This window comes from Abramis brama, assembly GCF_963993115.1.
Source record: "Abramis brama genome assembly, chromosome: 1".
In the NCBI taxonomy this organism is placed as follows: Eukaryota; Metazoa; Chordata; class Actinopteri; order Cypriniformes; family Leuciscidae; genus Abramis; species Abramis brama.
In genome coordinates this window covers 543,341-555,941 of record NC_139963.1, presented here as the reverse complement: position 1 = coordinate 555,941, position 12,601 = coordinate 543,341, and the positions used below count along the sequence as shown (strand labels likewise).

General features: G+C 36.2%; 1 protein-coding gene across 18 annotated transcripts in view; it reads right to left on the bottom strand.

Moving 5' to 3' along the window:
* Positions 1–12,601, bottom strand: part of LOC311090947 (uncharacterized protein) — a 228,180-nt gene that overhangs the window by 155,504 nt on the left and 60,075 nt on the right. For 17 of the 18 annotated variants that reach the window (XM_084126594.1, XM_084126605.1, XM_084126600.1 and 14 more), the window contains 2 exons: positions 759–932; positions 351–524 (listed from right to left, as the gene is read on the bottom strand). The exons of the other annotated variant lie outside the window; for it this stretch is intronic. In XM_084126594.1, coding sequence (XP_083982720.1) covers positions 351–524; positions 759–932 — 348 coding nt within the window. The remainder of the gene's footprint in view (positions 1–350; positions 525–758; positions 933–12,601) is intronic. 18 annotated transcript variants of the gene reach the window in all.

Here is a 12,601-nt window from a genome sequence, read left to right as displayed (position 1 = left end):
TTTGGAATGGAATAACGAGAAATGAAAAGACGGATCGTTTATTCGGTGTTTCGTTTAGTTTAATAAACAGAAAATGAGATTTCGGCTCGATTTCTAATTTTTCGTTTGTGGTTTACAAATCAGTTTATGGCTTTGATATTTCGTTTGCACATGTGCACAAACCGCTTCGTCTTCAGTACAGCCAGAATAAGAGTCCGTACGGCACACTCACATCCCACTTTAACCCCCTGTGAGCAATAGGGGAAACCCAGAAAGTGCACTGCTATAAACAATGACACATAAGCCCTGCTGTCTTCAAATAAATAAACTTCAGTCACACTGTAATTGCTGTACAGTATAATGATACTAACTGTAGTTTCTCCAGCTTGAGTTGTGGGTTCATCAGTAGATTACTGAGGTTTTTTACTCCAGAGTCTCCTAGTTTATTCTCGCTCAGGTCCAGCTCTCTCAGGTGTGACGGGTTTGATTTCAGAGCTGAAGTCACATCAGAACAACCTTCATCTGTCATATCACAGCAGCTTAACCTACATTAGCAGAGAGAGAGAAGAAAATAAGACAGAAGAAAAGAAAACTCTTTATTCTGTAAAGTCACATCATCTTCATAAGCAAATAAAACAGACAGAGGAAGAGAGATCTTCATCTTTATTTCACCAGATCACAAAATACTCAGTTTGCACAAATACAGTGTTAAAGTGTTTTAGTTTAAACTGTTGAAGTGATTTTAAGCATTTTGATTCTTGTATGTGAATGTGACTGACCTCAATCTCTCCAGTTTACAGTGTGAATCCTTCAGTACGGCACATAAGCGCTTCACTCCAGAGTCTCCTAGTTTATTCCCGCTCAGGTCCAGCTCTCTCAGGTGTGACGGGTTTGATTTCAGAGCTGAAGTCAGGATGAGACTCTGTTTCTCTGTAATACTGCATCCACTCAGACTGAAGACAGAAAGAGAAAATGACTCAGATCTATGATGATCAACTAACGTGTTCATCTTCATCCAGCAGACTTTTGCTGACAAATAAACAGGGATATCAAGGTAAAGGTAACATGGAGAAAGACTACACATTGTTCATTTAAATATCCCTCTGATGGTCCTCGTCATTTCTGACCGAATAATTTTCTGTTTTGAATTTTTAAAAATCACAGCTTCATCGGAAGGTTATGAAACTTGGTGACTTTTATGGCATTAGGTATGTGAACACAACAAAAACTGAGTTCATGATCCGAGCATGCTAAGTGGTCGTAAAAAAATTAGTCACGATTCTGGTCTTCGGTCAAAAATGATCCCCATAGGAAATGAATGGGAAATTGACAAAAACACAAAAATTCTCTACAAATCAGGCACGATGCAGAAAAAAAGTGCTCAGCAATGAAGGGGTGAAATTCTAAAACATCAAGAGTGAAAAACATAACATAATTAATAATTATAATTAATATATATATATATATATATATATATATATATATATATATATATATATATATATATATAATTAATATAATAATTATTACAATTATTAAAATAATAATTAATAAAATGTTATAAACCTTGGCAAAAAGTATTTGAGAATTTCTAAAAAAATACATTCAATCCACATCTTAAAAGTAAGTAATTTGGTCCAAAAACAACTAGAATTCACAAACATCTCCATTTAGAGCTATACAGGCATCTAGTGGTAAACCCATGCAATAACATGATTTATTTAATTTTGTTTAATAAATTGATTTATTTTTTTTATTTTTTATTTTTTTCTGAAAGCCTAGTCTCTATTTTAACCGAAAATACTGCATAGAAAAAAGTAAATAAATAAATAAATAAAAATCATTATTTTCAATGGAAAAAATGGACTATAAATATTGCATAAATATTAATAAGTTCAATCAAATTGTCTCAAAATACTAAATTAAAAAGAATAAATATTATAGAACAAAAATAAATTGCATTGGTTTTTACTGGGATGGAGGAAGTTTTATTTTTGGGTGTCCGGTCACTTCTGACCGGGAAGGCCCAGGATGTGACTCCTAAACGAAGACCTATACTACCAACAGGTTAGGATATACTACCAACACTGTAACAATAAAAAGGTTGAAAGCGTTGATCTATTTATGTTAGTTTACACATTCATTTCATTTAATCTTTAAGGTTCTTTCATGTCAATGTCACCCTTGGTTTGCTCACTGGGTCAAATGTGTTTATGTCGGTTGTTTTCAGACACATTGTCTACTTGCTAAAACTTTACAGAGTAAGGTTTCATTTGTTAACATTAACTACATTAGTTAACATGAACCCATGATGGACAATACTATACAGCATTTAATAACCTTAAGTTTAAACATTTACTAATACATTTTTAAATACAAAAGTTTTCTGTTAACATTAGTAAATCCCCTGTGAACTAACATGAACAAAGAATAACTGTATAAACTAACATGATCAGATTAAGGAATAAAAGTATTTCCTTAAGCTAGGGTGACCATACGTCCTGTTTTACCCGGACATATCTGGCCAGGATTTCGAGATCGCCCAAAATGCTCGGGATTCGTCTTTTGCTTTCTACAGTCACCATTCATTATGTTTACATTATTACGTTATTTGACACTGACACGTACGTGCCAGCTTTGCAGGTCATGCATTCTGATTCACACGGATCCCGATCGAGACGAAAACACAGGAATTTTCTTAGCAATGCTTACACGCACATCAACCGATCACTTGTTTAGCGTTCATGTAAACACTACATTCAGATTAACCAATCGGAATTAATTCAGTACTACTGAATCAAAAGGTGTACATGTAAACAAAATGAATGGCGACGAGAAAGCAAAAGCCGAATCGCGGATATTTTGGGCGATCTCGAAATCCCGGCCGGACATGACCTGGAATATGGTCACCCTACTTAAGCAGAAGACAATCAAACAAGTTTTGTAAAAGGTAGTTCATCTGCTTTAGTGCTGCACCGTGAGGCAGTGTCGGTGTATTTTATGGATGGCTCAGCTAAACAGGCCAATAAGAGACTATTAACTACTATTATTGCTTTTAATTATACTAATGTCTAATTAAAATGTCTACAAATGTATAAAACTGATCAGAGATCAGGTAAAACCCACAGACACTTGTTCACTCTCAGTGAATCTGCATGATTCATGGGTTCACAGAGATCATCGCCCCCCAGTGGTGAACCATTGACATTTTTAAACGTTTTGAAACAGTTATGACGTAACGAAGCCTCGTTTACTGAAATCATGTGACTTTGGCAGTTTGATACACACTCCGAACCACTGATCCAATAAATTATGCCATTGACATTGTGTCTTTGCAGTGCATGTGTATTCGCAGATTATTGTTATGATGCCAATTTGTGGCTTAATTTAAATTGAGCAGCAATACTGCTGTGGTAAAAGGGATGTCAAGCATTTATTTATTATTTATTTTAATGTTACTGAGGAATGAATTAAAGCATAAAGCATACAGTAGGCTACACTCCATAAATGTTCCTAAAGAGTGTTGAAAATTGAGAAGCCATAGCTTATGGATCCAGTGAATTACCCACAGCATTTATTCAGGGAATGTTCAACAAACATATTTATTAGCTAACAGGTATGAAAGCAACAATAAAAAAATAAAATAAAATAAATAAAATAAAAATAGGCAAATGTGCATGCAGGACAGCTGTATTTGCCAACAGTGGAAGATCTGACCACACAGTCCCACCTTCAACATTCTGAACATTCAATCTAAGGAAGGGAGAACAAACTATAGACTGAAGTTACATGTTTATGAAGAACAGTTACTTGTTTTGTAATGTATATGTATACATGTTTCTTACCCATTGGCCAGTTTGGCCTTAATACCTATGCTGCTCTCCATCTAATGTAGTTATATTAGTAAATAAATGTCACAGTTGTATTATCTTTTTAAGAACAATTTAACACACCATCACCCTTCATTGTGAAATTTTCACATCTCCTCTTTATATAATCACGCTCCTTTCTTGAGCAGCGGTCGGGATATTGGTTATCCTGCAAAGTTTTTGATTTGTCTAACTTTAATTGCATCCATTTGCTGTGGCAGTATATGGCCTAACAACAATGACACTTCATTTATACACCTTTTAATCTGTTCCTAACGGTTAGCAGACAACAATAATGAAAGCACATGATGTGATGATTCATAACAAGTAAAGAGAATATGTTAATGAGATTCATGGTACCAGTCAAATGAAGAGAACTGGCATAATTAGGGGTTCAAGCACGAAGTGCTGAAACCCTATTGTAATTAGGGGTTCAAGCACGAAGTGCTGAAACCCTATTGTATTTGTAAGGATTTTTATTATTATTATTATTATTCTTCTCCGCTAAAACGCATCGTGCAGCCCAAACCGTAAGTGCTAGAGACTTGAAACTTGGCCACAAGGTAGTACAAAAATCGAGGAGAGGTTATCAAAGTATGAGCCCGATTGGCCTATAGGTGGCGCTATAGCGCAAAAAACAAAAAAAATCCACTATTTTGCTCATATCTCAATAACCATTTGTCCCAGCTTCAAGTGTCATACATCATTGGAATCCTTGGCTCAAGCCGAACAAAAAATATAGGAGGTATTTCATTTCCGGTATGCAAATTTTTCCGCCATATTGGATTTTGTTCAAAACCTACTTTTGCAAACTAGTCCCTGGTTTTTCGCCCGATCGGAACCAAACCAGTGCAGAAATGTTCTCTGGAGTCTGAATATCAATAATTATCGAAAAAAAGCTATGAGGTGTCAAAACGTTCGCAGGAGGCGGAGCTAATTTTACTAAAATGGCTATAACTCGGGAACGCAATGAGATATTTTCACCAAACTCGGTACACATATGTATGAGCTCAATCTGGGGTCACAGTAAAAAAATCGCGACGATTGAACACTAGATGGCGCTATAACATGAAAAAAACATGAAAAGGGCTATAACCACCTGACCGTTAGTCCGATTGACTTGAAAATTGGTATGCAGTCTCTTGGTCCAAGGTGCCATGTAAATCTATGAGGACATTGGCGTATCTTGAAAAACATGGCTGCCATTGGCCAATGAAGTTGAGCACCTATTAGACAAGGTTAACGGAGACCGATCGAAACGAAACTCGATGGGCATGTTCAACTCATGGTTCTAGAGGTCTGTAAGAATTTTGAAAGAAATCGGCCACTAGTTGGCGCTAACGAGTTTTATGACTCTGTAATCACGTGGTGTTACACTCATCCACACAATATGCATATCATTTGATAGATCTCCTCATGGAGAACAACTTTGCCTCAAGAACCATTGCTGTCAATCAAACCATTCATTAAATATTCGGAATTATGTTAAAAACCTACTTTTGCGAACTAGTCCCTGGTTTTTCGCCCGATCAGAACCAGACCATTCTAGGACAATTCTCTGGACTCTCTAGATCAATAATTATCAAAAAGAAGTTGAAATTTTGCTTTTGGTTGGCTATAAGAGGGTCATTTAGAAAATAGGCATGTCCTAATACACTCAAACGTCTATAAATCCTAAATAAAAAGTCAGAATTTCACAAAAATTAATGAGCATATGTGACATAACATGCTAAAGAAGCATGGACATTTTTATGGAGATCGGACCATAGGTGGCGCTATAACTGTTAAAATGCTTTAAAACCATATATTTCCTATGGTAAATTGCCTGTATTGGCTGTAAATGGTGTTTTCCATCTGTGCTCATATAATGTTCATATAATAATGTTCAAAACCAGTGCAGTGCAATTATCTGTACTCAATAATTATCAGAAAAATTATAACTTCTTCATTTGGATTAATAATTAATAATTAATAATAGGGTCACTTCAAAATGTAGCCTTGACCAAGTGTCCACAAAAGCCTATATCTCTAATATGAATGATCAGACCTTAAAAACAAGTCAGAACAAGCATGAAAAAGACAGATCGGACAAAATTTGCCTCTATAACAGTTAATAAAAAAGGTGAATATGAATAACATAGCATATTAAGCCAATAAGTGGTATTTTACTGCCCCCTGCTGTCATTTCATCATACTACTCCCTAATATTGTTCTATAATTCATATTTAGACTTTATAAAATCATTATTTTAACATTTACAATCACATTTTGTCAAAATTAATCTATTGTTGTATTACTATTGACAACTGAGTCACAAGTGAATACTGAAACCGAAAGTAAAACGGCATTTACGCCACGTCCCCGAATACAAATTCACTCATAACTCGAAAACGGAAAGTCGTTGCGCGCTCAAATTTTGATGGTAAGGTCCTCTCCAGGCTCTTGATCGAAACGTGTTGTCGCGGGCCTGAATGATAGTCTCATTCAACAGGGCTCCTCGAGCACTATCTATGCTCTGAGTTTCAGAATTTTTCGCGTTCTGGTTACCGAGATATAAGTGAAAAACCAAATTCCCATTCATTCACTCATTCATTCAAACACTTCAATTGTAAAATGTAAGCTATAATACCACTTTTGTCCACTTGAGGGAGCAGCAAGATTACATATGATCTTTTCATTAGCTTTCAGTATTGGGAAACAAACAAATGCTTTAAAAAGCTTTTTTATTATGATAGGGCTGTAGCTATCGATTATTTTAGTAATCGAGTATTCTATTCAAGTAATCGGATAAAAAAATGTGGTAAAAAATAGATTCAAGTTAACAACAGCCTTTAAAATGACTTAAAATACAAATATATAATAACAAGCAATAATGATTGGTTCAAGTAAAGTATCAAAGTAAGTAATTATATGGGTTTTATTGAACAACACTGTTAAAATATACCCATGTAAAATAAATTATATAAACTAATATAAACATAACTTATGTACATGAATAACAAATGCCTGCAGAGGGCACCAGCGGCCTGGTTGTTGTTACACTAAGGCATTATCAAATCCTTGTTTATTGGCCAAACAACATTAAATTCAAATGTCAACTTAACCTTTAATATTTGGCCACTTCTGTACGATAGAAATGCTACAGCCACTGTAATTTCTTGAACAAGAACATGTGCACATCAAAACATGCAAACTCAGAGTGAGAGTTTAAACTTTTATTTTGAAATCGCGATGTTTAAACTTTTATTTTGAAACCGAGATGAACAGCAATTTGAGAAACCGAGAAGCAGTTTGAGAATCCCGAGACGCGCTCCACAAATATAAATAATAACAGTACAACTATGAAACACAAACTGCGTCTGACTTGCGTTCCCAAATGCACGTTATTGGAAACGTAAACAAACAGCACTGCAGAGACTGAGTTTGCTTGGAGCAGCGTTTACTGTGGACGGAGCTGAGGTAATTTTAACATGTACTCTGCACTCATGTAATTAAAGCATCTTCTCTGTGAAAAAACAAACAAACAAAAAAACAGAGGATATATTTATTTAACTGAATCACAGCCTTTGTGATTTCACAATAGCACTATGCTATATAATGACTGTGTAAATGGTTTTAAATACATCGCGTTGTCTTAGAAAACTGTGTAATTCTGCGGTTGATGGATTCTCGTTTGTGGAATGCACCACTTCCGGTAAATTGCAATCTAGGATTTAAAAAAAAAGTACTTGACTTTAAAGGGGTCATATAATGCCATTTTTGTACAAGCTAATATGATTCTTTAGGGTCTAAATTAAAAGTTTGTAATATACTTCAATTAAAAATTCTCATTAGTATTGTAAGATAACACTCATTTTACCTGGTTAAAAACAGCTCTGTTTTCAGCACGCCATTTAAGTGCATGTGTCTTTAAATGATAATGAGCTTTGCTCACCCCGCCCCTCTGTTCTGTTTGACACCGTTTCTAACACAATAACCATAACGCGCTGTTCATTAACGTGGGATTATGAATTATATTGAGAACGTCGTACATAGAAAACATGTCGTAATGTACTCTGAGTGTAAACAGCCGCATTCACCGTGAAGCGTGCAGCAAGCGATTTGCAAAGATTAATATAAAGATTTAGCCTGGCAAGCCAGACTACATCAAGATGTTTAGTCTGGCAACTCACCATAGACACGCTCACTCCGAGGGGCGGGATAAACGGCTGTCTTTCAAATTCCCTCTGCACGCAATAGGACAGCGCTTCAACCAACCAGAGCGTTTTCCCAACAGCGGAGCTAGTTGATAGATTCATTCAACTTTTGCCATATCTGGCCGGCAAAACGACGAACACATCTTCCTTTTTTAAAGAATGTTCTTTGCTCTTTTCTTAAAGAAAAACTTAACTCCAAGTCCTCCAGAGTCGCGGACAAAGCCGATTCGAAAGACTGTTCTCCAGCAGCCGTCATTCTTTGTTTTCAAGTCGCAGGCAGGTAACCGTCGAAACTCTGTCGTCATATGTTAAGCCCGCCCCGCCTACTCTATAAGCGACGTGATTGGCCTGACCCAATTTAGGTTTTTGCAGCTAGAAGGTCTATTGAGAGTTGCTAGACCCACCTGGCTGCAAAATACATTTTGCTGCCGCTAGGGTGCGTCTAGATTTCTAGGCTAATGAAGATTAATATAAAGGTTAATAAAACGTTACACTCACTTCTTCTTCTGGAGGTACAGCAGGAACACGAATAGTTGGTACCAATCCTATTTTCAGGAGCAGCTTCTTAGCAAAACCAGTTTTACTGACCCTCCTTTGTAAAGCTGTCTGGTGTGAAATGATTTGCGCAAACATGAAAGCATGGACGTTGATCGTGGGGAATCCCTGCGTCAATGCTTTGGGAATATTACATCAAAACATCAAAATGACTTAGACGCCATTCTTCTCCAGCATATCAATGCACTATGATGATAGACAGCTCACTCACGGTCTGTGTTGAAACGCTGCTGTCAATCACAACCGTGGGAGGGGCGTCGATTTTGTGACGTCACAAAATCAAACGGCTTGATTTCAGAAAGTGTAGAACATATAAGGAGATTTAAAAAAAAAACACTGGATGGATTTTTATCATTTTATGATGGTTGTGTGCAGGCACTGCCAACGCACATTTCAGTACAATCAACTTGTAAAAGTGCATGTACCAGTAGGCCTATATGACCCCTTTAATCGAGGAATCGTTACAGCCCTATACTGGTAATATAGTTTTATATTATTAGATCACAAAGAAATGCCTATAGACAAATAAATATACTTTTTCAATAACATATCCCAAAAACAAATTTGTATTTGTGTGTGTATGTTTGTGTGTGTGTGTGTGTGTGTGTGTGTGTGTGTGTGTGTGTGTGTAAGCATGCATTATTGAGTTAACATGGAAAAACTGGTTTGCTTTAGTGCAGAAAACTGGTTAAAATCATGAAGTTTAAAGTGAAACTGAGCCAATAAGTGGTCTTCTACTGCCCTCTGCTGGCCATTCTACTTATTAATGAAGTCTTTTCACATGTGATTTTGCATCATTCATATTTAGACACTTAAAAATCACTTATATAACAATAACTATTATAACACAATCATATCAGTGTTTATCACTTCATTTGCACTGACACTTCACATAATTGCTAGTAATGTGGTAAATCATGGTAAATCACGCTGGAAACATGGTAAATCATAGTAAATAATACTAGAATGTGGTGTATCAAGGTAAATCATGCTAGAATCCTGGTAAATCATTCTAGAACGTGGTATATCATGGTAAATCATGCTAGAACATTGTCTTTTCCATCTATGATGTCAGTGGTTACAAGCTTGCTAAATATAACTTTGTAACTTTTGATGCTTTTGTGCTTAGTCCTTAACGGCCTTAACTGCTTGAACCCCGATAAATGCTGCTTGCAGCTTTAATTGTGCTGATTTTTATTATTTTTCTTCTGCCGTAAAACGCATCGTGCAGCCTAAACCGTAAGAGCTGGAGACTTGAAACTTTGTCAAATGGTAGTACAAAAATCGAGGAGAGGTTCAGAGAGTATGACTCCGATTGGCCCATAGGTGGCGCTATAGCAACCAAAAGCGCGAAACTGTTCATAACTCCTAGACCTTATGTCGTAGACTCAAGTGTCTTATATCATTGGAAAGCTGGACGCCTGACGAACAAATATCTCCGATTTCATTTCCGCCATGATAGATTTTCCGCCATTTTGAATTTTGTCAAAAACCTACTTTTGCGAACTAGTCCCTGGTTTTTTGCCCGATTGGAACCAAACCAGTGCAGAAATGTTCTCTGGAGTCTGAATATCAATAATTATCGAAAAAAAGTGGAAATTTCGATTCACGGTCGCTAAGGGGCGCCAAAACGTACGTTGTGGGAGGGGCCTATTTTACTAAAATGGCTATAACTCCCGATGTAAATGAGGTATCTTCACCAAACTTGGTACACATGTGTATGAGTTCAATCTGGGGTCACAGTAAAAAAATCGCGACGATTGGCCTCATGGTGGCGCTATAAAATGAAAAAAACATAAAACAGGCTATAACCACCTGACCGTTAGTCCGATCGACTTGAAAATTGGTATGCAGTGTCTTGGTCCAAGGTGCCATGTATGTGTATGAGGACATTGGCGTATCTCAAAAAACATGGCCGCCATCGGCCAATGAAGTTTGAGCACCTATTAGACAAGGTTAACGGAGGCCGATCGGAACGAAACTCAATGGGCATGTTCGGCTCATGGCCCTAGAGGTCTGTAAGAATTTTGAAAGAAATCGGCCACTAGTTGGCGCTAATGAGTTTTATGGCTCTGTAATCACATGGTGTTACACTTATTGTCACAAAATGCATATCATTTGATAGATCTGCTCATGCTGAACAACTTTGCCTCTATAACCATTGCTGTCAATCAAACCGTTCATTAAATATTCGCAAACATGTTAAAAACCTACTTTTGCGAACTAGTCCTAGGTTTTTCGCCCGATCTGAACCAGACCAGTCTAGGACAATTCTCTGGACTCTCTAGATCAATAATTATCAAAAAAAAGTTGAACTTTTGCATTTGAGTGGCTGTAATAGGGTCATTTATAAAATGGGCGTTGCAAAATACACTCAAAAGCCTATAAATCCTAAATGAAAACTCAGAACTTCACAAAAATTGGTGAGCATATGTGACATATCATCATTAACAAGCATGCAAAAATTTTTGGAGATCGGACCAAATGTGGCGCTATAACAGTTAAAAGGCTTTAAAACCATATGTTTCCTATGGTAAACTGCCTGTATTGGCTGTAAATGGTCTGATCTGTAAAATGGTCAGTAAATCTCTGATCATATAATTTTCATATCATAATGTTCAAAACTAGTGCAATACAATTCTCTGTACTCACTAGATCAATAATTGTCAGAAAAAGTTGAACTACTTCATTTGGTTAGCTATAATAGGTTCACTTCAAAATGTGGCCTTTACCAAGTGTCCCCGAAAGCCTATATCTCTTTAATAAAAACAAGTCAGAACTTAAGAAGTTCTGCTCTTAAGAAGCATGAAAAATTTCAGACAGATCGGACAAAATTTGCCTCTATAACAGTTAAAAAGGTAAAAATGATATAACATGGCATATTAAGTCAATAAGTGGTATTGTACTGCCCCCTGCTGTCATTTCATCATACTACTCCCTAATATTGTTATATAATTCATATTTAGACTTTATAAAATCATTATTTTAACATTTACAATCACATTTTGTCAAAACTCATCTATTGAAGTATTACTATTGACAATTCTGTCAAATTAAGGAATGGAATCCTGAAACGAAAGTAAAAACGGAGGCCGCCATTTAGGCCACGCCCCCCCAGTACAAATTCACTCATAACTCGAAAACGGAAAGACGCTGCACGCTCAAATTTTGATGGTAAGGACCTCTCTTGATCGAAACGTATCGTCGCGGGCCTCGGGCCTTCCAGAGATAAAAGCCCTGAAATATATGCCTTTGAACGATCAGAACTCCCGGTCCCAATCGCCCAAAAACACCGCGATGGTCTCATTCAACAAGACTCCTCAAGCACTATCTATGCTCTGAGTTTCAGAATTTTTCGCCTTTTGGTTCCGGAGATATAAGTGATAAACCAAATTCCCATTCATTCATTCATTAATTCAATCAATCACTTCAACTGTTGCACCACTAGAAACACACCACTGTTGTCCACTGGAGGGAGCAGCAGGATTACACATGATCTTTTTATTCGCTTTCAGTATTGGGAAACAAACAAATGCTTTAAAAAGCAATCTTTTTTATTATGATGTTTTTTATTTTATTATGATATTTGTATATATTTTATTTTTAAATTTTTTATTATGATTATTATGAAGTTTTATATTATTAGATAAAGAAATGCCTATAGACAATTAAATATTATTATTATTATTATTATTACGGACTGGTAATACAGATCACAAAGAAATATGTGAAATGGTTAGACCATTAAAAGATATTTTCACAATATCACATCCTAAAAACATGGAAAACATATTTATCTTTGTGTGTGTGTGTGTGTGTGTGTGTGGATGTGTGTGTGGATGTGTTTGTGTTTGTGTGTGTCTGTGTGTGTAAGCATGCTTAATGGAAAGAACATGGAGAAACTGCTTTGTTTTACTGGTGGATAAAAAAGTCTTTCAAATGAAAGTGAGTCAATTAGTGGTCTTCTACTGCCCTCTGCAGGACATTCTACTTAATAAAATA